Source organism: Denticeps clupeoides, chromosome 2, assembly GCF_900700375.1.
Source record: "Denticeps clupeoides chromosome 2, fDenClu1.1, whole genome shotgun sequence".
NCBI lineage: Eukaryota > Metazoa > Chordata > Actinopteri > Clupeiformes > Denticipitidae > Denticeps > Denticeps clupeoides.
The window spans coordinates 29,276,061-29,303,745 of NC_041708.1; the positions used below are offsets into that span (position 1 = coordinate 29,276,061).

Genomic DNA, 27,685 nt, shown 5'->3' on the forward strand with positions numbered 1-27,685 from the left:
GCACTGCTGAAATAGAAATGGAGAACAGAAAAGAGGAAATTCGGCCTCTGGTTTGGGTTCTTGAATTATGGTGTGGCTTGTGTGACGTGTTACATGGTAGCCATGGGAACTGGTGAAGTTGTTGTGTTTTTATTTATTATTATTTATGAAGGCAGCATTAGACTAGCAGGGCTGCTGCTGATTGATTTAACTGTTTGAGCTAACTACCTATCTACCTACCAACCAGCTAACTATTTGGTGAATACATATTGATGCCGAATTGGCACATTTCTGATTGAGCATTGATGTTCTACGACTGAAAATTATTTCTTATTTTGATGCTGTAGGACCTGTATTCACACAATGAAAGAAGCTGATCAGGACAAAGCCTTATTTACCCTAAATACACTTTAAACATTCAGAAAAACAAAAACAATAAATGGTGTGTGTGTGTGTGGTGTGTGTGTGTGTGTGTGTGTGTGTGTGTGTGTGTGTGTGTGTGTGTGAGTGTGAGTGTGATAGTGATAGTGATACTTTATTAAGCCATGACAGGCGCCCGGGAGTGTGTGGGGATGGTACTTTGCTCAGTGGTGAACCTTCTGATTACGGGGGCCGCTTCCTTAACCGCTAGGCCACCACTGCCCCATAATGTGACCTTGTTTGCTCGTCCTACAGTTTCCTTCGAACTGTAATGCACAGACAGCAACATTTCACTCACTCCGTGTGTGTTTGTGTGTTGTAGATCCCGAGTGTTGCTGGAACACTGCGACCTTGGACGTCCGGCAGTCAGGGCAGCCCTCTCGCCTCAAGTGTCAGCTGGTGAGTGCCAGGGTAACTTTACTCTCTCTGGTGGAAGGTTATTGTTGTGTTAAGGGTGGTATGTAATTAAAAACTTTTAATGCAATCCAAGAATTGAGGTCATTCTCATTCAAAGATCATGCAGATGAAGTCACTACTTCATTATGTGAAGCATATATTTTAACATCTTCATTTAATTAGCCCACTGCTGGACTCTTTATGACTTTGGTGGCTTCATCTTTAATGCTCTACTAACATTTATTCCTCCTCCAAGACCTTTTTGTTTCTGACACTATACATTTTATTTGCATAGTAAAACTATCTTTTCTACGAGCCCTGCAACTGAAAAACATCTCAAGTAGTTGTGGGTTTTTACATCCTTTTAATTGTTCTAGCCAGGAAAAAAAAGCCTTGCGTTGCACAAAGATGTGAGTAGTGATTGTGCAAATGTCACCAGTGCAGAAATATCCTGCGTTGTGGGAAGGGAAGTGCGTTTGTGTAGTGTGGACTGTGGAACTGCCATCGTTAGGGTGCTGTTTGCTTTGCTTTGAAATAAAATGCGCCGGCACTTCTCCTCCACTCTCATTGCAGCCTACTGTTCTGCTGTTCTACCGTTGAGCGATGCAGCTCTAATGTGAGCAGGTGGGTGTATGTTGGGGTTTTTTTTTGTGAAAAGTCCTCAGCTCAGTCAAGCTCCTTTCACTTACTTCCTGTCTGCTAATGCAAGCCAAGTTACAAAAACCCCACCCATGTTAGCATCTTTTTGATTTTTGATATGATTTTTTAACCTTATTCTGAACTGGGGGTGGTGTCAGTGGTCCATTGCTCCAGACTGACCCTTCAGCACACTTCTGGGATGTGACTTGAATTCAGTAAGTTCAGGTAGTCCATGCTGGGGAGGTCACTGTTGGTCTGCCGATCTGGTTTATTATGCTTCCAGATTTAGCTAAAATGGATCTGTGGTCCAGGTTGCAGTGTTACATTTACAGCATTTATCAGACGCCCTTATCCAGAGCGACTTACAATCAGTAGTTACAGGGACAGTCCCCCCCCCCGGAGGGTTAAGTGTCTTGCTCAGTGATACAATGGTAGTAAGTGGGATTTGAACCCAGGTCTTCTGGTTCATTGGCGAGTGTTTTACCCACTAGGCTACTACCACCCAGCGAGTGCAGATATTGTGGGACCGGTGTGAGCTGAGGTCAGTATGGTTACCTGTCGTGTGTGTTTTATGAATGATTAACCTCTCATTGTCTCATGTATTTGATGACCTAAAGAGGAAGTGGAGATATGCTGCCTTGGGCTTATGTAAACAAGGCAATGCTGCCCCCTTCTGGATGAAACAAGATCAGCGTTTCCAGTTTCAGCTTTTGTTCAGGTCTATGGTAAATCATTTTATAAATCCAACTTACTACCATTGTGTCCCTGAGAAAGGCACTTAACCCTAAATTACTCCAGGGGGGGACTCTCCCTGTAACTACTGATTGTAAGTCGCTTGTAAATTGCCTATTTTCATGCTATGTGTTCAGTTTGAAAATCAAGTTTTGCGGTATTGTCTCCATGTATTCGTCACTTTGACTTTTGATCGTACATTATCATTATATTTATAGTATTTCTAAGACGCTGTATCCAGAGCGACTTACAAGGACAGTCCCCCTGGAAACCCCCTGGTGAAGTGTCTTGCTCAGGAACACAATGGTAGTACATATGATTTGAACCTGGGTCTTTGGGTTTATAGGTGTGTTTCCCACTAGGCTACGACCACCAGCGTCTTGGTACTTCTGCATTGGTTTTTTTGCTGTATAAATTTTGACTTTTATAATGCTGCTGCTAACACATTATTGAAGTACATTTTTAAATCGTTAAACAGCTTTGTACCTGATTTCCTAATGTCAGTTGTTAGGGGAACATGTCTGCACAGAACCACGCTTATGTAAATGTGGGTGCTGTAAGATTTCTTACTTTCTTCTTATTCATTTCGGTAGCCTGTGCGAAATAAAGTGGAAAAAGTAAAAGTGAAGTGATTTACAGCATTTATCAGACACCCTCATCCAGACAGTCAATTGACAACCATGACACCATGACAATTACCTGCTGGCATTTAAATCACACCGCAACTGTTCTGAAGTGTAGTTATTATTCTTAATCCTGCATGTGGTACACGATGAGTCAATGAATAAGATGATTATTATTTATTGTCATTTCTTTCTGTGTATGCTAGTCATAGTGGTGGTAGTGCCGTATATTTTCCGAGCTGCTCCTTTAAATGACTGACCATTTTAAAACAACCGAGAAGCTGAAAAGAAATCCGCTTTTCACCTCAGACATTTTGCAAAAAATGTTTTTGCAAAACTATTTCTTTCAGCCTTGGTGCTGACGTTGCAAGCCCCTTAAACTGTTACTCTGCTTATTCTCAGACAGAATTTATGGTGTGTTTAGAAATAACTGTTCAGTGTCTGCTCCGCAGCTGTGTGAGGGGAAACGTCTCCCCGTGGAATCCGCTGTTGGGAGCCCCGGTTACAGTAGCTAGGGAGTGGTCAGCATGGAAGACTTGTGGCTGCAGTGTTGTGTGCTGTCGTGTCACCCTACACCAGCCGCCATGGGTCTTGTGTGTGTGTGTGTGTGTGTGTGTGTGATAATATGGCGTATGGTTGGAATAGTCTGTGCCAAATGATCACACGCAATCAAGATATTAATGAAATGGGATTGAAATGACCGCCTCTGCAGCTTTATTCCAACCTTGTTAGTCCTTTTGAGAGGGTGTTAGTGATGTTGGGAGTGTCCCCTCTGCTGTTCACCATGTCGGGGACTGCAGTTCCCCCTGAAGCCGCCAGGTGGCAGTCTGTGCACAGTAAATATGCCTGCTGAGACACTGCAACGTTGCTCTGAGATGAAATGCACTGAGATCTTTCACGACCCCACCCTTAGCGCAGATTTGTGCCCTTTAGGGGTCACTGACAAAAACATGGAAAAAAATGCTTTTAAAATCAAATAAATTCAACTAATATGTCTGCTAAGACTGATGCACCATGGTATGCATGTCAGATGCACCAACACTGAGAAGGGCACAGAGAGGGCAGAGGTCATTTTAATGTAGATTATATTCAGAAATTAAATGTTTCTGAGCCAGGGCCCAAGTTACTTTTTATTATTATTATTTTTTATTTTTTTGCAAAGTATCACTTTTTTTGTGTGCGTACTGAAGCAGTGTTGGACTCAGGAGAAGACCAAAGCTCTGCTCAAGCTCTCGCCCATCTGTATGCAGGGGTGAAGACTTCTTTGCTGCAGTGGAGGGACCGTTTGTGTCTACCTCAGCATCACCAGGATCCTTGTCTCTCCTGGGGTTTCCCTGTCAGTCAGCTGAAAGCCTCATGAGAACAAATCTTTACCCACAGCTAAAATTAACCCGGTTTTTATCTTGCGAGATCAGACCTGAAAGTGCTTTGAAGTCCCAGTGTAGATGTCAGCGTTAGGAAGCACTTAACATTCTGACCCACTGTCCTACATGGATCGTTCCCAAGCAGCAAGCCAGTCATGTTCTCTGATGGACCTGGAGGTCAGTAAGGTCATCTAGAACATGAGCATTTTCAAAAGATGTTGACAAGAAGTCAAAATGATTCTTCCATCTTAGTCATTTATTTGAAGTTTCTTATGTTACTTGCTGATTCATATGTACATTTGTGGAGAATAGTGAGAGACATTTATATTATTTATATTATGGCACAGCAGTGAACAGTACTTTCAATGGTGGCCTCAGCAGAAACATTGCGGGAGTATCATGTGTTTTAGCATTGATCCAGCATGCTGCATGGTTTGTCGAAACGAGTAGATCAAGGATCTCACATCATGACCAGATTAGTTCTTTCCTATGATTCACCGCACTGCTTCAGCTCAATAGCTGAGAGCAGAGCTCAAAACCATGCAGGACAAGTGGGGTCTCCAGCATTAGGGCTGTGGAGTCCAGCCCATTTCATTGTCACACAAATCAAATGTTTCATTGAGCCAGAATATTGCCAACCTAACGCAGACGAGCTCGTTTTTATGGTCGTTTTTCTTCTCCCGGCACACAGAGATTACAGAACTGCTTCACTTCAGTCCATTCGTGATTCACTTTTGTGGTTTTGTAGCAATGTTAATACTCCAGTTTCCATGATTTCAGGTGTAGATGGTACATGCGCAGCATCTGCGGTGTTATTTTGGAAGGATTAGCCCAGACCCTGCACTCAGTTTCCCCCGGTTTATACTTCGCCGCCATCGCAAATCCCTTCACCTGCTCGTTGGTGGTAAAATGGAAAATCACTTTGCCTGCAGTGGTCATTTATCACAATACACTAACCGAACTATTGTTGCAGTAATTAATAATAATAATAATTGTAATATTAGTGGTGTGCATTTATTTTGTGTAAATTGAATATTAATTTGTGGGAACAATGCAATAATAAATGGAATATAAACTGGTGGCTTAGTGTGAAGTGAGGGGACTGTCACTGCTGTAGTTTTCTGGGATGTATTTGTATTTTTCCGCTGTAGTATTAGGGATAAAGTCAACACTTGCAGCATTGTGATTGGCGGCGTGGGTTTTGTTTTCGTGGGGGGTTTTCCTTGTATGAGTGGTGTTTACACTAATGTTGCAGCTCCGAGGGCGTGGCCGTCCACCACAAACAATCTCACCCCCCCCCAGCTTCGAATACACATGAAAACACACACACCGGCCCTCAGCCTGTCAGACGATGCCAGCTGGGTGGGGTCAGCGAGGACAGCGAAGCTGCGGGCGGAGGGGAGTTTGGGGGCTTGTACATGTTAGGATGGGGGGGGGGTCATGCCAGTTGGGGGTCATGGGGGGGGGAAACGTGCGCCCGTCGGACTGGGCTTCCATCAGGGTGAACGACGGGCTGCCCGGCTGGGTTAATGCGAAGTGGCGGCCCACCCTCCGAAACTAGGTCAAGTTTAAAGCTGCCTTCGCCGCTCCTGCTGCCGTCAGCTAAGAGCGCGCTCAGACACGCACATCCAAGTGCCCCGCCCCCGCGTGTAGCCACGCCTTCCCCACTTGCACGTTTCCCCCCACGTTGGGCTGTTTGTGTACCTTCATCTATATAAATTGCGGGCAGTGTCTTGTTATACGCCACATTCGTTCTCAGAATCAGACTAAACTAATAACCACATATGATTATTATTATTATTTTTTTAAATGAGCAGATATTTTACGTCATCGTTTTTTTTGTACAATGACGTGCATGAGTCTATACATCCACCCCCCAGCTCTGTCTCACTAGTGTCCCTCCCCCTCCTTTACTAGCGCTTTATCCCATGTGACTGAGCCAGTCGGGGGGAGCAAGATGGTGTGGCGCTTTTTTTTTTTTTTTTTTTTTTCCCCTCCCTCTTTCCCCCTCCTCCCTTCCCGATGACCGTACGGTGGTGTAGTAAGGACTGGGCACGTGGATTTCCATGCTGCCGCAGTGCACTGATGGAATGTAAGCACCATCTTTGGGTGGAGAGGTTCCGTGGAATATCAAGCGAATTTCCACTACCTAAAAACAGGGTCCGTTTTATTTACACACAGAATCTATGGTGTAAATATGGCATGCTAATGAAAAAATGCATTTATAGGATGGTATAATAGCCCTGGTGCAGTGGATGTACAGACTGTAAAAAAAAAAAAAAAAAATAAAATAAAAAAAATCCCACCGCCCTCCTCTGCTCTGGTAATCCTCCTGTTTTTGGCGCATTACCTCATCCGTATTCATTTATTCATGTGCTTTAGTCTTTACTACTACTCTCCCCTGATCTGCCCGCATCCCATTGGCTGCCAGCTTGTTTTCAATGGCACCAGCTTTTTTCTGCTCCATGGATACAGCGGAATGTTGGGGAGCTTCAGATCAGCCAATAGGAGCGCAGGCGCAAGTCTAAAGTGGCCCCGCGGCTTCAGGCGAGTTCAAAACCCCGCCCCTCCTTACTGTACACCCCCCTGCAGTGAGCCCTGCATCCTCTAGCACGCGATCTTGCGGTGTGGGCTGGGCAGCATGGGGGGGTGGTGGTGGGTGATGCCCGTCGACTTGAACCCCCTGTGCCCTTTGAGCGCAATGACCAGGCTGCCACAGAGATTCAGCCCCTTCAAGACCCCCCTGCAAAAACGAGCTTAGCGCTATTCTAAGCCGCCCCCCCGAGCAGGCGCACACCGCCCTGTTTCCGAAATCCTTTCCTCCACCCACCGTAAGCTGCCCTTTCCCGCTCCGTTTTTGATGCCTGAAAAATATCCCAATGAGTGAAAGCTGTTCTGTACCGTTACACTTTCCACGCCATGACCTACATTTACTATGTTTTGAAATCGCACTGAGTGGAGGCGTATCACCAGCCTTTTTTTAAAGTTCCATTTTTAATGAATGAGCGCGACGAGGCCCGCCGACTGTGTTGTAGGTCAGGAGTGAGCGGCGGTTGCGGCAGCTCTCTCACCTCACACTGACCTATTTGCAGTGCAGGCAGGGCGCACTGCAGGATTTTTGGGTTGGGCACGCTGGGCTCGCATTGGCACGGAGCTTGGCACACCCCTGCCACCGCTGAGATGGCCTGCCAACAGGGGTGGCAGCAGAGGACCAGGCAACGCGCGCTTTACTGGCATCAGAAATACACAACACTTTATAGGGGTTTCAGATGTTACTAAGATGACATTTTACAAGACTGTTAATTTATTAACTTTCAGTATAGTTTCAAAATGTATGCACAGGTCGTAACACACACACGCAATTACAAATTACTTTTTAGCACATAATTCACTAAAAAAAACAACAAAAAAAACCACATTCTGTCTTCTGTTTGCTAAGTTTCAGTGGTTTTTCTGCTCCTGTGGTCCAAACAAACACGTCTTGTAGTCATCCTCACCCTGTGAGATTAGTCGGCCCTCCACCTTTTACTCCCCTTCTCCATGGCTGACCCATGCTTGGCCTTTCTGCAGTCACCTCCGCTCACTTCCTCCCACCGCCTGGTCCTCTGTCACTTCCTGCTCTCCTGCTGTCTGCACTCCCCTGTCTATCAACTGGACTTCTTCCAGTCACAGGTGACGTCAGCTTGTCCACTCTGAGCCCCCCCCCCCCTCTTGTCACTGGTCCGAACGTCACCTCACTGAGGTCTTCAGCCCAACTGTCGCTTGTCATTACAGGAGATCCTGCGAACACCCTCAGCGCGGATGTGATCCACATTTTGTGTGTGTGTGTGTGTGTGTGTCCTGTGCAGTTGGTGCAGCATAGAACGGGTCACTAGAGTTCAGAATGGTTGCTTCTAAAGTTCCGGTTTTAATTTACATTAAATGATTTGCTGATCCGGTGGTGTTCCGTTCTAAAGCTCCTATAGAACATGATTTTCTGGTTCTCTGGCTCTCACCTAGTGAGACCAATTAAAACCACAAGAAATGGTGTAAACTGTGATGTCTCCGTGCTTTGCATGTGTTTTTGTGCACGTGCCACGTTCCTGTTTTTGTGGTTGTCCCTCCAGGTGTGATGAGAACCCACGATTCCCAGGTTGTGACGCCTGAACGTCTTATCAGTTTCTTCCCATGGCCGTGAATTGTGGGAACAAATGCTCGCGGTTTAACAGCCTCGTTGGAGTGGGCGGTGTGGGCCTACCAGGAAAAGGAAATAATTGTACACTTGCGTTTTTCTGTATACAAGATATTTGACTATTGTATATGGTTTTTATACTGTTGTGCTCGGGAGACACCATTGACCAGAATCAAATTCCTTGTATGTGTTCGCTCACATACTTTGCCAATAAACGCGCTTCTGATGTGTTTTTATTACTGTGCATCTCCCGTAACTTTTGACCGAAGTATAATCAGAAAGTGAGTCTCCCCCACCCTGTGGGAGAATCATGTTCTGTGGTTATGGAGGGTGACTGTGATAAGGCCTCTGAGGGCTCTGGTTCTCCGGATTAGGCTGGTGGGTATCTGGCAGCCCAAACACAGACGCTTCAGTTAAAACCTTCAGGTTTTTCCAGGTAGACTTGTGGCTTAGTGCTGCTGGAGGTTTTGCGAGTGTGAGAAAGCAAAAAAAAAAAAAAAAACTTCTGCTGAATGCTGGAACACATCTCCCACCTCCCTTTCCAAGAACCTTCTCTCTCTCTCTTTCTCTTTTTGCTCAGAGGCACAAATCCATACTGACCACCAGTTTGTTCAATCAATCTTTATTTATAGGGTGCTTTTTACAATGTACATAGTCAGAAAATGCCTAAGAATGATCACGCCGAACCAGGACACTCCCCAGGCAGGATGTACAATCCACAGTGGATGGTGAAGCATAGAGAAAAGAGAAGCATGAGTTAGTGTTGAGTTAGCAACAAAATGAAGCAACATAGCAACCAGAGAACAGAGAATTACAGTAATCCAATCTAGGCGTTACGAATATGTGAACTAAAACTTGCTAATGCTAGCAATGCTTCTTAGGTCGATATTTCAATCATGGAAGTATTTTGATTGCGTCAATCAAATGACAAATCAACATTAAATTCTTTACGGATGTACTAGGACCAGTTGAAAAAACAGCACATTCTAATCTATATTCTGTCAATCAACATTCTTTGGGAGCAATCGCCAACACTTCAGTTTTATCCGTGTTGAGCATGTGGAAATTGCAGGTCATCCAGTCTCCGACATCCTTCAATTTTTTGTTTAAGGAGGTGGTTTACTTCATCCGGTAAACTTGAGTGAGATGTACACTTGGGTGTCGTGTGCATAAAAATGAAAATTGACCCCAGCATGTACAGTGAAAACAACAAAGGGCCCAGTACTGAGCCCTGTGGAAACCCCTATTTCACTCTGTTTTTTGAGTCATCACTGCCCAAGTGAAAGGTCAGAAATATGTCTGCAATTCGATTAAAACCCCAGGATTAAGAGTAGTTTACTTAAGCAGTGGTTTTTATAACCGCTGTCTTTAGACATAAGGGTACATCGCTAAACCCAATGGATGAATGGATTAAGCCCAGGAGTGATTCACCTAACGTAGGTAGTATCTCCTTCAGTAGTCTAGCAGGTCGGGAATTATGGACTTATCATTAGCTCTTATTAGTCTACCTATGGTGTCAAATAAAAACAGAGGATTGTTTTTTGTTTTCTTCTATCAAAGATGACTGATGAGTAGCTCTAGCAGAGGAAAGAGCTTTTCGATATTTAATGTGACTGTCTTTACAGGCTAGTCTGAACACTTTTTAGTTTTGAGGAGTCCCTTGTGAGTTCTGTTTGAGTTGATTGGTGTGGTGGTTGTACCATGGAGCCTTCTTTTGCATTTAGTTTTTTTACTGAAGCGACCATAAGGCATCCATGTTGTCTGTCTGTTACTTGTTGCAGGTCTTCTGAAGAGTCTGGTAAATCAGGTGGCCACAGGGATGGTGGAAGATGTTGTTTGTTTCCTTTCATGGCATTTTTTTTTTGTGTGTCTGAATTCTCTAGGTTGTTTTGAGAGCTTCTGTTGAACGATTGGCCGTTTACTGGAATCTAAATGGCAGGATCGTCATGCAAGATTCAGATAGACAAACCCACACTAAAGCCTTTATGTGATTCATGGTCACTTCTTAGTCATATTGAACCTTCAGATGCCGGGGCTGCCCCTGTGACCCCAGGCTGAGAGAAGATGCCTTTAGGTTCTAGCCCGTGACTTCTTAGTAGTGGCATATGACCTTTCCCCTAGAGAACGTGGAAGTGTGTGTAACGGCTCGGTTTTTCTACCTCGTGTCCGCTTCAGCAACAACAAGGCGAGCCATCAGCTGGGAATTGGGTTTGTGTGTGGGTGAGAGATTAAGGCTAAAAGCAGGTTCCACTCAGTTAGAGCCAGGCTCTGAGGAGGAGGGTTTCCCGTAAGTCAGTGTGTGTGTTGCGCAGGAGGGGGGAAGTTTTGGGGACATCTGGGGGGCCAGACCCATGAACTGGAAAACCACACAGCATCTGCAGGAGGAGGGGTGGCGTGGAAGTCTCTCTGTAGGCACATCTGCGCACAGCGAGGGTCTGGTTGGGTGAGGCGGCCTTCAGCTGTGCCCAGGGTGGCATTATTCTGGAGTCGAGACGTGGGCACCGGATTCCACCACAATTCTTCCCTTACCCTCTTCCTGTCTTCCTGTTCTTTTTCTTTCTCTGCCTTTTTCCTCTTTTGTTTGCTCCATAAGCTAAGGTTATTTTTGAAAATACTTACACACCTCTTTTCTCTCCTCTCTCTCGCTCTCTCAGGTATCTTGACATGGGGAACCTTCTGAAAGTTCTGACGTGCACAGACCTTGAGCAGGAGCCCAATTTTTTCCTCGATTTCGAAAGTGAGTTCTTTGTATGTGCCCACCCCACCCTCCTCCTCGGTACTTTCCAGGCATCCATACTAAAACTCATTGCCACAAGTGAACTCCTTCACTAAGCTCTGCCGGCACCAGTCTCATACACCCCAGTCTCCATCCCAGTTTCCTTCAGACTGCCCAGTGTGTCAGTAGAAAATGACTATTCATAATGGAAAAGAAAACATGGACCAATTTCGATTTACATTTTATACTGAGGTGTGATCGTGGCAAAATAATGTAGAGCAATGGAGCAACGTTTAGTCCAGACTACACAATTTTGAATTCTATTTCGAGGTTACCAGCTGTCTTCAAACTAAATATTTAGTCAGAAGCCAATCGGTTTCTTACTAAGATTCGTGGTCCGAGGCGCAAGCTGTATATGCCAATAAAAAAAAAAAAAAAAAAGGAAAATATATGGAGTTGAGATCATGTGGCAGAAGGACATTGCATTTCATTTGGATGATGCAGTGACACCTGTGCCTTCCTGGAAGACCTTTTATGCTACAGTGAAACATTTGTGCCTTTTATGGTATCATCTAGAGCCACATCCATGAGTAAGCTTGCCTTCCCTCACCCTCCCCGTACCCCCTCTGCTTCCAGAGGACATGTCTGGAATACGAATGAGCCCACAGACTGCCTAGTAAGACAATTTTCCATCCCCAGCTACAGACCCACCCTGCATAGCAATGCCACAGTGCTGTTAAAAATAAAAATCCATACATCCTGCCTCAGTTCTTCTGTGGCCTGCTAGGGGGCAGTAGCACCAGCTCTGGCTTTAAGAGCAGCTCGAATAGAGCTCCCACTGTCTGCGCTCTGGTTATGTAACTGTACCAGGAGGTAGCGTGCAGGCAGACCCAGACTCAGTCCGATCTTAGGTAAGGGGTGTCCGAGAATCTCCCGCTTTCGACATTCCTGAACTACTTCCTCCCATTCCCTTAGTTCCTGACATTTTATGCTGGAGCGATGGCGGGACTTCGTGTGAGAGACACCCGCCACAGAGGTCTCGTTTTTAGATCCGGCCTTTTCAGATGTGGCTCCGTAAGATTCCTGACTGGCCCGTAAAGTCAGCCCCATATGGGCCTACTCAGACGGTGGGCTCAGCCATGGTGCTGTGGGGAACATGGTTCTCCCTTTTTGCCATGCAGCTGTTCCGTACACAGTTCTGTAATGGGATTTACTTACAGTACATTCCTGATGGCTGACATAATACACTTGAAACTGAAGTGGGGTCAGTGTGTTGCCCCACATTACCTCATACCAAGTACTTCAGGGGATGGAGTATGCTGTTCTGAATAAAGCTTCCCTCCACTGTGCAAAAAATATTTAATTCTGCTAATGGTTAAATGTTCATTGGACTGACTAATGGTATGTTGGGCAAACCCATTAAAGTACGTTAAAAAGGTAATTAATTATTGATTTTCAAAAAGACTGGCATTGTTCTCCACGTCAGTTGCTTCTGATGCGCTCCTCTCCGTCTGTCTCCAGATGCGCAGCCCACAGACGCGGAGCGGGAGGTGTGGGAGGAGGTGGACGTGGTGCTGAAGGATGCCGCCGCCATTCTGGATGAACTCCAGGCCTATAAGGGGGCAGGACGAGAGATCAGAGAGGTACAGAGGAACTGGCGGGAAAGGTGGGGGGTGGTAACAGTCTGGCTGTCAATTCATTCATGGGTTCTCATGTCGGGAGCTTTCCCAGCTTGTGGTTGCTATGGATACGGCTACTTTTTACAGTTGCCATGGTATTTTGGGTTTTGCCAAAAAGAATGGCAATGAGTTGTTTTTTTTTTTTTTTTTTTTTTTCTTCTCTCTCTCTATTGCTAATTCCATATTGTGGATTAAATTAAGCATCATTTTTTGTAAACCCAGCTGGATTTGAATTAAATTTAGATAAATGTAGATAATCTTTGTGTTTCTTTGTCTGATACAGGCAATACAGAACCCCAGCGATGAGGGGCTACAGGACGAGGCGTGGGCCGCTGTTGTACCCCTGGTGGGGAGACTGAAAAAATTTTATGAGTTCTCTCAGAGATTAGGTCAGTGTTACAAGTTTGTGTGTGTGCGTCGCATGTTCTTATTCTGTTGTTTGTCCTGCCATCATGGGCACAACCAGTCATGACGCTATTAAGCAGGTGTGATTGGTCCTACATGACCTCCCTACCCCCAAACCCGCTGTAACCCCAGGAGCCCTGCGGCCCAGGTCACTAGGGCCCCTAATCCTGCCAATGACCCTACAGTCACTGCACACAACCTTCAGCAGCCGGGTTACGTAATGAAGTAGGTCACCTCCCCTTCCCGCGTTTTCCACTCCGATTCCTGTGTGCTTCTCAAAGGGGCGACGTTGGGGGGCGGAGGGCACTGTCATCCTTTTCTTGGCAAGATTTACTGGCTCGGTACATTCTGGATTTGTGTGTCTTGCTTTGAGCTTTTTGGGGGTTTGTGCAATTGAGACCAATCGACAGAAATGAAGTCGACTGTTTGGTCTCAACCAGAAGCAGCCAGTATGACAGTCAGGAATGTCTTCTACGTATCTTTGGGGTGCAACAGCACAAAGGCAGCAGTCGGTCCTGTCCTCCTTTTAGTCACCTTTTTGTTGGCGCTGAAGTGTCTGAACACACAGGGGACACTGTTGCCAGTTCCCTTTGAGTGCCAAGAGGAGCCAAAATTTGGAGTTCTTGTGATTTTTGGTCTGTGCTGGTCGCTTAGTAACGGAAGAAAAAGTGCTGCCTTGGCATCCGGTTATAGAATTTATTTATTTATTTGCTCATGGAATATACCAGTCCGCTATATAAGTGTCCTCTGCTCAAACGTACTGAATTTAGAGATTGGGGAAAAGAACAGAATATTGTGGGTCAATTGTATTCAAATGAATTTCACAACATCCAATGAGTATAGTTCACATAAAAGGTTATTTATTTATTTTATGGCTGATCTTAAATGATGAGAATCTTCCAAATAAATCAATACAAATAGGATTCACCACACATTAATGCTCATCTTTTGATATTCTTGTTTTGGGCTGAAGTGTTGAAAGTCTGCCTACTTTAATTAATGACATTTTCACAATATTAATATTTCAACTGGTATGTTATGCTTTATAATTGGCCTATGGCACTAAATAACAGAATGGTGAATGTCATCTAAGCACCAGGTAAGGCCAGGAAAAAAGTAACTGTACCCTTTGGCAGACTGTCTTAATCACACAGACATATGTGATTCAATGTTTATACACACACACACACACACACACACATATTTCCCTTCAAGCTCATCTAAAAAAAAAAAAAAAAAAAGAAATAAAAATAACTCAAACCCCTTAAGCTACTGAGCTCTCATATGGTTCTGTGAGTGGGAAATGTAGAAACATGGCCACTGCTATCAGGTCATAGTCTCTCTCTCTCCCTCTCTCATTACGTGTCTTTGTTCCTCTCTCCATCTCTCCAGCTCACTCTTGATCTAATGGCTTCTGACTGTTCACCCGCCTGCCTCCTCTGCTGAGTGTGTGTGTGTCTCGCTTTCTAAAAGCAGCTTGTCTCACGGCTCGTTGTTTTGACTGGAGACTGAGGAAATTGGTCTGCCAAGGCCTACTTTAATCAGCCTGGTTTTGTTTAACTGTGGGTGTTAATATTTAAATGCTGGTAGACTTTTCTCATGTGACCTCCTCTCACGAGGGCACTTGTAAAAGTGTTAAGTGGGGGGACTTATACTTCAGGACATTGACAGCGGTCAAATTTATCTCATTTCAATTCAAACGAAAATGTAATGATCTGACTGCTCCTCCTCACCTGACATGAGTCTGGTGTCCCTCAGCTTCATTGTACAGGAGGTGATGTTCAGGGAGATGCTTGTCCATTGTTTTCAGAATAATTAAAGTCTAAAAGGGGGTTTAACTGAAGAACCATGCTTTTCTTACGTCCTCTGATTATGCCCTGGCTCTAACAAGGCCAGTACCCCAAGGCTCTTTGTCCCTTTTTGCGTGCACGTCACAAGACACATGACGTAAATGCAGCCGAAAAAAGGCAGAGCTTTAACTGATTGTACAATTGTACTGTGGGATTGTGTGGTTCATAAAACCCACGCATGTTTAGCATAGGGTGATAGTAGCCTGGTGGGTAACACACTAGCCTATGAACCAGAAGACCCAGGTTCAAATCACATTTACTACCATTGTGTCCCTGAGCAAGACTGATTTGTAAGTCGCTCTGGATAAGAGCGTCTGGTAAATGCCGTAAATGTAAGCATTTTTTTTGCTTTGCTTCATGTGTAAAAATGTCCACATTTTAGCAATTATTTAATTCTCTATTAGTCATTTATTCTCTATATGTAAGATTTAAAGGGGATTCACACACACACACACACACACACACACCACCCTTTAATATTAGGTGTAGGTATGAGCCCAAAAACGCCTCCTGCCCAGGGACCTCCATGCTTTTTAATCCGAATTTGCCTGCAAGCATGAAACTAAGCTGTCTGTACTGCTCTTACCTCAGAGTGTATGCGCGCGCTCACACACACACACACACACACACACTTACTTAACTTCCTTCTTCAAGCTCCATCTTAACTACAGTAGTCAGGGGCGTCCTGCAGCTTAGTGGAGCATCTTATGTAAGCCCACGTGTGTGCCCGCGCGCCGTAATAAGGATTAGATCATGTTTTGGCCACAAATCGTAAAGTACCAGAAGTCAGAGGATCTTTTGAAGTGCAAAAAGTCTGAATCAGTGTTTTTTTGAAGTTAATTAATCGCTGATTTGTAGTAGTCTATTTCAGCGCAACATTCACTTGGTTTACTGAAAATATCACCTATTACTGTGAGACAAAGATGCCTTACGAATTCCTGTTCTTACAGAAGCTGACTATGTTGACCGAGGTGTTTTGAGTCATTTTCGTCCTTTGGCTAATACTGTTTATTCTCAGTTGCAGAAATTCCTGCTGCCCTAACGTTCTCTTTTCTATTTCTCTCTCTCTCACTCTCTCACTCACTCCCGCAGAGGCTGCACTGCACCGGCTGCTGAGAGCGCTGACCAGCGAGTCGTACAATGACCCCATGCAGCACCTGGAGCGGGAGCAGGCGCTCGCCAAACAGTTTGCCGAGATCCTGCACTTCACTCTGCGATTCGACGAGCTCAAGGCAGGTCCCCCTCGGCCACTCCACACCAGCCTCCGTGACCTTGACATCGCCTCGGCTTGCCATTGTTCACTGACTCTCATTGGTATTCCCCTGGTGGAGGCTAGAACAATTGGAAAGGGGCCATGTGGCAGGCAGCACCGGTTTAGCGGAGGACAAATTATGTTTGGGATCAATTAATTTATTTATAATTTGGCTCACCAAAAAGCGACAAATTAGGCCAAGAGGTAAGACTATAGCAGTGAAGCAGATGTAAGGTGGTGACCGGGAGAGATGACCCTGTCTTCGCGTGATTCAAAGCTGTGTGGACTGGCTCAGTCTGGCCATAGTCCTGCTTGCACCTCCCGAGCAGCTTTCCTCCTCAGGTGTGATAAGCGCTGTGCAATAGGTTAACAAGTTCCTCCTGCACGTTAATAGCTGGTCTAATGAGACTCTAATTAGCGATTCGTTCAGCCAAATCAGACATTTGTAGCTCTGCAAGGTGGGGGGAAAAAAGAAATGAGTTTTCCTTCTTTTTTATTATGCCACTAACAATATGCTGATATTTTTTGAAAATCAGATATCATTCTCAACATATCTGCTTTTCCGTATTTATATAGCCTGTAGTTACACGTTATTTAGCCACAAATGGGTAAGTATTGCATGATTAAGACATATCATGCTTCAAAAGATGCCGGGAGGGTTCGGATGCAAGTCATTCCTGGAAAGGATGCAGTGAATATCTGCTGCTGTGATAAAGGCAAGGGGTGGTTATTTTGATCAAACTCGCTCATAAACTTTCACATCCTCTTTCACAGTATCTTACAGTTTATGATGTTACATGACACTTCAACAGTCATTTGCATTTGTAATGTTTTCTTGTAATAACATGTTGAAAGAGCGGCACGTGTAGTGTACTTCAGTAAATGGCCGCGCTTTTTATTCATTACCGTTTGTAGCTACATCTATTGAGATTTGTGGGTTTCACAGTTATTGTCTCATTGCCCTTTAAAGCTGCTTTTATCTCAGAGCATCACAGTGTGTACTTACACAGCAATTAAATGTTCGATTGTTGCTCAGAGGGGCAACAATTGTGCCCGATTCAACCAAAACCCGCTTTCCCTACCCCAGCAACATCACTCCCAATCTCTCTCCCTAACCTCCCTCAGGCACCGGGACCGGAGTGCCCCAATTATTGCCCCCCGCCTCTGCCCGAGTGGGATAAAAGCGGGTAGGTAGGGGGGTGCTAGGTGCCACATCGGCCCCATTCAGTCCAGCCCTCAGTCACCACGCCGCGATGCACACTGACCTAGATAGCCCCCGCTAGCACCCGAGAGCCACTGGCAGGCGAGATAAATGGCCCGTCTGGGCTGGCACCAGCCACAACACTGTCTGATAAGTGGACTGAGAGCGAGCGGCAGGCTGCGGTGCGCAGAGAAGGCCACCCCCGCGCCGCTACACTGCTAGCATCGTTCATTGGTTGGGCCAAAGTGGCGCTTGGCTGATAGGTCTGACTGCCAGCGCTGTAGTGGAAGGTTAACTTCGGGCCATGAGCAAAGTTCTTCTTCTCTCCTCATTAGCTCTCCAACGCATTAGGAAATTTTACTTTCTACTGCATATGACGTTTCATTGGAAGAAATCTGGCTGATGTATGTCTTACTTCACTATGACAAGGAGCAGTTTTATTGCTTATTGCCTGTTCACATATTACATGCAGACAATTTGTCTGTCTCAAATTAGACTTCATCCAGTTTCCCCTTTATCATGGAGGGTCCGTGTTTTTGTGGCATACTGCAGTATTTTTGTGCCTGGGTAAATAAGGGAGGGTTGCGCCAAGAGGGGCATCCGAGGTGAAACTTTAGCAGGACAGTTGTGCAGATCCACTGTGGCGACCCTTAAAGGATGCAGCCGAAGGAAGACGACGATGACAACAACAACGACTGCAGAATTTTTGCGGACCGAAATCGAGTGTGTTGCTCGCAAATGTAGGTCAACACACAGGAGGACCTTAAAAGACTTTGTTAGGCAGGGGAGGAGAGAGACTCAAAGAACAAGCAGGCAGGGAGGAAGATACTGAATGATTTATTCATGGGGGAGAATGGCCAAATTTGGATCCCTTGGAGTTCTTGTGAACAGACAACACTTAGACCAAGAGATGCAGCACAAACCATTATTAACATAAACATATCAGGCTCACACATCGCTAATTACCGCAAAATTAAAAAGCTGATGGTTTCTTTTTTTTTTTCTAAGAATTGGGTTACTTTCAACGTACGGAGGATTGGCTTCAAAAACGCACCAATGGACTGTGTTTTATATGGTGCATGCAAAGTGGCATCTTCACCAGTTGTCATACTATGCAGTTCTTTCAGCTTTCCAGTCCCACCAGGATTTTAAACAAGGACTGTTTTCTGAAATGCCTCGTTTTTGTAGCAGTTACTTAAAAAAAAATTGCAGTGCATGCTGCAATAATTTTAGGTGGATATTAATGAATTGTAACAAAAACAATGTTATTCACTTTCTCCTGCAGGAAAGTCAAAGGGAAGTTGTTCTAATGAGAATAAAGTAGCACTGTCTTATTCGTAGCAGCTGCCGGCTGCTATTATTGGTGAAAATTTGCAGAAAGGTTGTGCTGATTGTACAAAATTGCAAGTCTCTGGTGAATTTGCATAAATTGCCATCACAACATTGAAAAATCCTGGTGGATCTGTGCTTTTGAGAGTGAATATAGGCAATCAAGACTGTTAGTTTTTAGCTGTGGCTGGGGTTATAGGGGATGTAAGGCCAAATTGAATAAATGGCTCAGTGACATGCTGATGTTTGTGCAATGCGGATCATTTCAGCCTAAATCTATTTTAAATAAATACATGAATGCACAGGCTCTGCATTGTGTTTTGTTTTGATCTATAATAGTTTTCATTATTTCCAATCATTATGATCTAGCTGTGATTAATTATTGTTTTTTTTTTTTTTTTTTTTTTTTTTTTTTTTTCCCCCCCCTGAAGAACACACACTGATTGAAACATGCTAGGCGCTGACAAGCCACAGTGTGTGACTGCGGATTATACAAATCCACTTCAGCAAAGCGATCGCTAAATCATATCAATGTTCCTTTCATCCAGTCTCCCCAGGGCTGTCTTTTTTTTTTTTTTTTTTTTTTTTTTTGTGTATTCATGTGTGTATTCCTTTTTCTTCTCCCCCATGACAGTTGTGATGATTATAATTATTTTGTGTCGGGAACTGAAGACAGCCATAGGCAGTGGCCCACAAACATGTACACACACACTCATATGCAAGAGTTTAATAACTGTGTGATTTTCACAGATGACAAATCCTGCCATTCAGAACGACTTCAGCTACTACAGGAGAACCCTAAACCGCATGCGGATCAACAACGTTCCGGTGGGTATTAACTGCTCACTGGGTTTCTTTCTCACCGAACCTGCCTGGGCTCATTTAGATCAATCAGTTCTTTATTCTAATTTGTCACAACCAAATTCATTTCTTATTTCTTGCCTTTTGCTAACCTGCAATTGTGTGTGTGTGTGTGTGTGTGTGTGTGTGTCTGTGACCCCTGTTCTTGTCTCCTTTCTCATCCCTTCCCCTTCCGTTGTGTCCCTTTTAATCATTGCGACTCCCCGTTTCACTCGTATGCATGAACACACAGTCCCTGCCTCCTCCCCCTGAGCCCCCCGAGGCTGTGTGGTTCAGGCAGCAGCCCCTGGTGAATGATGGGGAGTTTTGGTCTCTCGCTCAGGCGCAGTCAAATGCAGCGACATGACCAGTGGAGCACCCAGTCCCCATCCTTCTGTTTACACACTTGCTCTCAAAAATACACACACACATAGATATTCACATCTCACAGGACGCTCAGGCCCCACAGGAGCAAACACCTGATCCCAGACCAGTGAAACCCAGTGGGAGATGAGCTCAGCTGGGTGGAGCTGGTTCCTTGCAGCCCCCACCGTCCTCCTCCTCCTCCTCCTCAGACCCACTCTCAGGTTCTCACTTCGATCTGTAATGGAGTGTTAAAAATGTCTGGGAGGATGTGAGCGTGTGAATGACTTTTATGTCTTTCACTGTTTATGGATATCGTGCTCTCAGTATTTAAACTAAGAACACGGAGTCGTGCCCGAGACACAACATTCTGACGACTAAACCCAGAGGTCTAACAATCCCTGTGGGAATGAACGGTTTCATTTCTAAACATCAGGATATACGAAACCTGCATTTACCTTCCTGTCTTCTTTCTCCTCCCCATTCCCCGCCAACCTGAATTTAACATTAAACAAATGGGGGAAAAGTCACTCCATATGGGATCATTATTTCACATGTCTTGTCATAGCCCGTTAGATTAGTTGGGAAGTGAAGTGCTGAGAGCAGTGTGCCTATACGTGCCGACTCAGCTGCCTGGAATGTCTGGGTATTCATAATATGATATATAATATATGATCATATTTCATGGGTTTAAATCTGTTCTGGATAGTGAAATAATGTTGGCCTGTGTGCTAGAATTTTCAATTTTCTACCTTCAGGCTGAAGGTGAAAATGAGGTAAACAATGAGCTGGCCAATCGGATATCTCTGTTCTACGCCGACGCCACACCCATGCTGAAGACGTTAAGTGATGGTACAACAAAGTTTGTATCAGAGGTGGGTGACTGATCTTAGAATATTTAATCACTTTTTAATCATTGGATGAGCCAGCCTGGAAATACAGTCAATGCATTTTTTTCACAGCCCCAACCCCATCCAGATACCACCACTTCCTTTCAAATCCTAACAACCGATGTATTATTAACACAGTAGGTGATTATTCTGATTATTTGTGTTTGCTTGAACTGCAGAACAAGAATTTGCCAATAGAGAACACCACAGATGTGTTGAGCACCATGGCGAGCGTGTGCAAAGTCATGCTGGAGAATCCGTAAGGTTTTTTTTTTTTGCAAGTTTGATTTTATTAATTTACAAGAGTTTCACACCCTCCTCCTGTCTTTCCCTTGAACCAGCGATTACCGCTGCCGCTTTTCGAGTGAGGAAACTGTGTCCTTCTGCCTACGCGTCATGGTGGGCGTCATCATCCTCTATGACTATGTCCACCCCGTGGGGGCATTTTCCAAGTCCTCCAAGATTGACGTGAGTCGGGTTGAAATGTCTACATTTAGATTTAAGAGTTCGAACCATAACGCTAAGTTCTTCTCCTGTCTCCTACAGATGAAAGGGTGCATCAAGGTCCTTAAAGACCAACCTCCTAACACTGTAGATGGCCTTTTAAACGCTCTCAGGTATATCCGGGGTGCCTCCTTGCCTTCACATCACACTTCTCATACCCGGGTACAGCTGTTTGTTTACACAATGGTATCCATAGCAAGCAGACATCTGTGCCTCGCACCTAACGTAGGCGAGATATCCAGGACACATCAATCACTCCCGAGTCTCAGCGTGGAGTTCAGTAGGGGACTGTCCCCAGCAGCTGATGCCCCATGTCTGGCCCCGGTTCCTCTCTTCCCAGGGCTTTTTAACACATCTGCCAAGGCTAAAATGATGATGCTTCCAACAACAGCCATGTTGTAAAGTCTGTTATTTTTAGTCCTGCTTAACGTGCCAATATTTGATACTGAACAGTTATATCTTACAATAGAGTCCAGGTACTAATAGATGGAAACTAATTACATAATTTCAAACTGGAATACCATAATTAAGTAATTTTCATTTGAGACATTTATTTTAACCTAACTAGCTTTGTGCAGCAAAGTGTAATGTCTTGTTTAGGGAATACAGTTCCCATCATGATCAAAAATCAATCCAGAAGACGTTTTCTTACTAGCTAAATAGCAAGCAGCAATTTCTTCTCCATGTGTTCTTAAATGCAACATACAGGACTTCTGAAATGTGCATTGTGTTCCCTCATCAAAATGGGGTTAGGAACAAATAGGCTCTGGTGCATTGTATATGCGTCTCGTTTAAATCATGTCATTCGAAGTAATCTGAACCGATCTCTAATGTACATCTTTGCCAGGTACACCACAAAGCATCTGAATGATGAGTCGACCAACAAGACCATCAAAGCCATGCTGCAGCCATGACCACCTCTGCCACAGCTCCTGGCCTCATGCAGAGTTTGGGAGAGTGCGCTCTATCCAAATGACAGCAAAGCACAGAATGTTTTTAACGAAAGAAGAAAAACCATAAAAGACAAAAAACAAAGAGCTTTGGCATCTCTCTCCTCCCTCTTTTACAAAGCAAATACTACGGCCATCTCGAAAGTCTCTTTTCTGTGCCAAAACAGCGTTACTTTTTGTTGTTTAACATCTCTGAAAAGGCCATGGAATAAATGGCAGCTATGAAAGCATTTCATATTTGTCTCTTTTTTTTTTTTTTTTCTCTCTCCCCTGTGCAAGGGAGGGGAAATGTTTTTGACTTGAAATTTCAAAAGAGAGAAATATATATAGAGAGTATATATTATTTTGTTTGAAATAATATTTAATATTCTGCATGATGAAATGTCTTTTTCCCTCTATTTAAAAATGATTCAAGTTTCTTTGCATTTTCTGTAAATTTAAGGAAAAATGTTTAAATTATGTTTTGTTATTAAAATGGTACTTGTTGAAATGGAGTTTATTAAAGATAGTACTGTTTTATATTTTTATAGATATTGCTTGTCATTTTTTTTTTTTTTTTTTTTCCTCCTCCTTGTCTCTAGTTGTGTGTGTGTGTGTGGGGGTTTTTGTTCTGTTAATATTCTTTTTTTTTCTCCTAAATTTGGAAACTAATTTTCAAACTGTGATTCTGAATCCTGTGGTGTGGGGAATGGGTGGATCGTACATGTAGGGGAAATAAAACTACTTGCATTTTTTTTCCCATATGTGAATCTTTTGTTCTCCTCCCTTGTTTTTGTCTGAAATAAAATGCATATTTCTTTGTCTGCCTTGTGATTAGTAATTCCCCTGCATGCACATTTCGTCCCTTCCATCTGTAAAATATTGGCACCATTACCATATATGGACATTAAGGGTATCAAGGCTGGAAAATAAGAGAAGAAAGTGCTTTTCAATGTGTTTAAAACACTGAAGTTATTTAATTGGGTGTTTTATTGTTCCTCTGCATTTTCCTTTTATAGTCTGACATTGTAGATGTCAAATTCAAGACTGTCATTCCTTTAATTACATTTTTAATAGATTTGATTTCCTGTTTTAATCATCCTTTCTGTTTTATTCCTTTTGTCCCTTTTCGTGTCTTGTGTTTAGTTTCATACTGCTGCTCATTTGTAAAGGACATCTTCATACATGCAATAGGACAATATTATTTAAAAAAAAAAAAAAACACAGTTTGGGGGTTGTCTGCTGAACTTTATTTGCCACGGTTCAGTCATTGTCACAGTGCAGAATTTATTAGCAGCAGTAACGACTGTAGCAGTTATTGACTGTTGTACCATTGAGTGTGTGTACAATATGTGCATGAGTATGGTATAAAAATGTAGTAAAATATGTGTGCTCTACGTTACTGTTCAGGAAATCTGTTGAAACCACACTCTGCAAAGCCCTTGCGGCATTCTGCTGTGTGGCCAATGCATTTGGGCCACTGGGCTGGCCGAAGTATTTTTTTTTTTCTCCCCCTCCAGCAACTGTAAGGATGATAAAAAAAAAACAAAAAAAAAACCAATAAGGGGCTGGTTGGTGCAAACTTTCTAACATGCGCCAGTCTGCGTAGGAAGCTCCAGACTGCACCTCTGCATCCTTGGCGCATCCTCCGCCTTGAGCAGCCAGGAGGGTGTGGTAAGGATCTGGTTGGTTAGCATCGCTCTGCAGTAACTAAGGGCAAGGATGAAGGTCAGGGAGGGTGGGTGTTGGTTTTTGGAGCACGCGGTATCCTACGGCGCATCCGAGGCGGCGGTGATCAAAGAGAAGGGAGGGGGGGGGGGGGTGTGTTGGGTGGAGCCGCCGCGGTCCCTGCATTACGTCTGGAGCACACCGGGGGTCAGCGAGAGCAAGAGTGGGTTGCTGGGTGTGTCCTGCCGTGCCTGCTGCAGTTGGGATGGTGGGAAGGGGGTGGGGTGAGTGGGTCTTCTCTGCAGTATTAAGAGCTTAGTGTCACCGCGAGCGACGGGTGGGGGAAGGAGGGTTTGAAAGTCTCTTTGGCGTGAGGGGGACATGAAGGAGAATTTTGTATGGGGGTTTTCTATGAACGCTTAACCCAATTACAGATTTGCCCTTTGTGAAGGACACTCAGTGGTCACCTTCACAGCCGCTCTGAGTTCCCCTCGAGAACGACGCTACACTAGTCTCGAACTGTCCTGCATGTCGTGCTGCATGTTAAGTACTCCCACAGGTTCTGCTCCGTGCGTGGTGGTTAATCTCGGATGGCCATTTGATGTCTCAAGTGTGCCCTGAAGGGCTCGTCCCTTCTCCTTGCAGAAGAGAGCCAACTCAGGACTTGCTGGCGTTGTAAATCAATGCCACAGATGCGTCCCTGCGGTCTCGTATAAGAGAGCAGGTAGGAGCCGACGATTCTCCACCCAGCAGGGAGGCTCTCCGCGGTCAAATGTGAAATTCATGCTTTTCGACAAGCCGTTTCTTTTCAAGACCTGGTCAAGGTTATTCATGAATCTTCTTGGAGACGTATATAGAGAGAGAGAGAGCATTGAGAACAACCATGTTCTCCAGACTGACCTTTGGCTCGGTTGTTCTCTTTGTTTCTGAGGCACAGCCTCCTTCTCTGACTAAAGATGGACGTACTTCAGACGCCCCAGATTTCCACGTCTCCAAACCTTGTCACCAAAACATCATCTTCACGTGGCCCCCTGCTGTCACATGTTAAGGTTAAAGACCTTCATCTGTGAGCTCCTGCCATGCACAGTCTGCATAACACTGTGGGGGGGTGCACAAAGGTTTGCATAGTGTTGGGATTTAAACCGAGTGTGGTAGTAGCCTAGTGAGTAACACACATGAACCAACCTATGAACCAAAAGAGCACAAATTCACATGTTCAAACCCCACTTACTACTGTTGTGTCCCTGAGCAAGACACAAGACACACTGTCTCCGGGGGGACTGTACCTGTAGGGTCTATTTTGGAGATGTTTTTTATGGTGAAGCAGGACCTATGGATTCACCAATTCAAATCTGTGTGTTTGGTTTGGTAGTGGGCGTGGTCCCTGGATGACAGTAACAGAGGCTGCGTACATGGCTTCTGCGGAGGACAGAAATTGGACATCAACAGAGAAGGAGGGAGGAGGCAGGAGCTTTAGCATCTACGGGAACCCAAATCTTATGTAAGCAATGTGGCAATTAAAATAACGATCTGATAGTTTTGCCAGGTTTTTTTCGTTTTGTTTGCTTCGGTGTGAGATGGGCTCCTCTCATTTTAAACTTGAGCTTATGTAATAAACAAAAGAATAGCAAAAAGACAAAAACAGAATTTCACACGCTTGGCTTCTCTCCACCACCTTAAGTTAGACAATAGGGACGGTTTCCAACAGTCCTGAAGGTTTATGCTGAGCACTTTCTCGTCATGACTCTGAAAAAACAGATTCATCAAACTTCACTTTCTCCCGCTACAAAAAATTCTAAATATGTTTCTTGCATTGAACTCTTCAAAATAGTCTCCATAACTGCTACAAAATAGGTGCGTCCAAACATTTAATTCCAACCATGAAGGAAAATGGAGGAAAGTCTTTCAGAAGAATGGAGTCCGGTAGAAAAACCACTGGACGATCTATGCTGTGGTGACTTGCAGTGCTCAACAGCTTACCAAGACACGGTGTCTTCCTTTAATTTTTCTTGCAGTGGGCCATCGATGACAATAAGTGATTTATTTTCAGACACCACAACGAGGGGGAAAGAAGATCCGTGCACGGAACGTTCTCACATACGTGTGATAAATCACTCCGCAAATCTTGCTTATGCAGGGAAGTGTGAGTGTACACAAGAAGGTTAATGGCTTGGCCATGTGTGCTCCTCCTTTATACTATGTAGGTCAGTTCTTTGGTCAGGGCTCACTAATTCCTCAGAGTTCACCAGCACGTTTTTGTGCACAACACCGCATTAAAAAGGCAGAGCGATTTACTTAAATTCACGTGAAAGAAGAACACTGTCCTTTTCATGGCACACTTTTTGTTTTTTGCTTGCATAAAATGTTGAATGTTCACACTGTAGTTGTGTGGCAATCTGCATTCTTCATGTGACCACTTTAACAATTTGTCGATTGACACGATTCACTTTTTTTTGGTCAGAGTGGGGGACTTGCAGGAAGTGGGTTGAGCCTGGGCCGCCCATTATGTGACACCTCTGCAACTTACACCCCTACAACTATGAGGAGTTCACGCAGCTTACCAGAAATGTTTCATGTTCTAAAACCCTATTCCACCATGAAGCAAGTTTAGCATTAAACTGTATAGTGATCATCCATTACAGTATGACTGCCTGATATTCACAATGTCCACCTATCTCTGACTTGTCAAGATATGGAATCCAATAGACCATTAAAGGTGTGCAGTGGTATCTGCTACTATGCAGTCAGTAGCAGATCTTGAAGTTTCAAGTTGGTACCTTCATGGACTATTTGGAGGTAATGCCTCTGACTTCTTGAACAGTTTGTGGAAATGTGCATTAATCTGCTAAACTGGGGACTTAATCTGCTTTCTGTGTCCCTGAAGGCTTGTTCTAGGTCTAGACAATGAGCCTTGGCATCTCTTTGGGAGGTACTAGCAACTCTTGGCCATAGACTGCCAGGTGATGAGACGATCAATGTCATCCTCTTCACACGGCTGATTGGTGTATCTGTTAGAACATACAGTATCGGTATTTCTGCAATGATTAGTGGTGGAAAACAAGCCAAACCTCAAAACTACAAGGCAGGGGTTGTTCACACACATCTCTGGACGGTTGTTCACTGGCTGTGAAAAATAAGTCTTCGCTCTTTACTCTCATATATAAGCTGTCATATTTCATGAACCCACCCACCAGATGCGTGATTATTTGGTGACTTTCAATAATCTATTTACTTGAAATGAATGAACGTTCATGTTTGTAGTGAGACTGGAAATACATCTACAGCGAGGGCCAGCAGACTGCTGTTCTGAATAAAGGCTCAGCAGGCATATAATTCAGTGGTGTCTCTGCTGCTTATGCTGATAAACTCGCAGGCTCCCACATGCTGTGCCCTTCTCAAATAGATGAGTTCTAAGAATGAAAAACGGCCTGTTTCTGAGACTCATTCTGCAATCAGCAACACCGCCACAACCACCACCACCACCACAGATGCATGCAAGCCCAACATGATCCCACCTCCTCACAGTTGTTCTTAGTGAGAGATGGCACCATCTCAACAGTTCAATCGAGGGCACCAGAATGAGCAATGTTTAAGAAAGACTTCAAGCCATGCCAGCCAGGGATGCTGTAATTGTCACTCAATTTTGCAAAGTGGTGCTACATCAGATATGAATCTAGTTACTAAATCCACTTACTTACAACAGTGTCATTGGAAGGAAGCGATGGGTTTGAGTAA

The 27,685-nt window shown here is 44.3% G+C and overlaps 1 protein-coding gene across 2 annotated transcripts in view; it reads left to right on the plus strand.

Moving 5' to 3' along the window:
- fam49bb (family with sequence similarity 49 member Bb) overlaps positions 1–23,104 on the plus strand; it is a 29,879-nt gene extending 6,775 nt beyond the window's left edge. For both annotated transcript variants that reach the window (XM_028970346.1, XM_028970347.1), the window contains exons 2-12: positions 722–798; positions 10,979–11,061; positions 12,562–12,683; positions 13,003–13,108; positions 16,067–16,206; positions 19,507–19,584; positions 20,718–20,834; positions 21,029–21,108; positions 21,191–21,317; positions 21,396–21,466; positions 22,201–23,104. In XM_028970346.1, coding sequence (XP_028826179.1) covers positions 10,989–11,061; positions 12,562–12,683; positions 13,003–13,108; positions 16,067–16,206; positions 19,507–19,584; positions 20,718–20,834; positions 21,029–21,108; positions 21,191–21,317; positions 21,396–21,466; positions 22,201–22,267 — 981 coding nt within the window. In that variant the 5' untranslated portion in view covers positions 722–798; positions 10,979–10,988 and the 3' untranslated portion in view covers positions 22,268–23,104. The remainder of the gene's footprint in view (positions 1–721; positions 799–10,978; positions 11,062–12,561; positions 12,684–13,002; positions 13,109–16,066; positions 16,207–19,506; positions 19,585–20,717; positions 20,835–21,028; positions 21,109–21,190; positions 21,318–21,395; positions 21,467–22,200) is intronic.
- Positions 23,105–27,685: the final 4,581 nt, after the last annotated feature.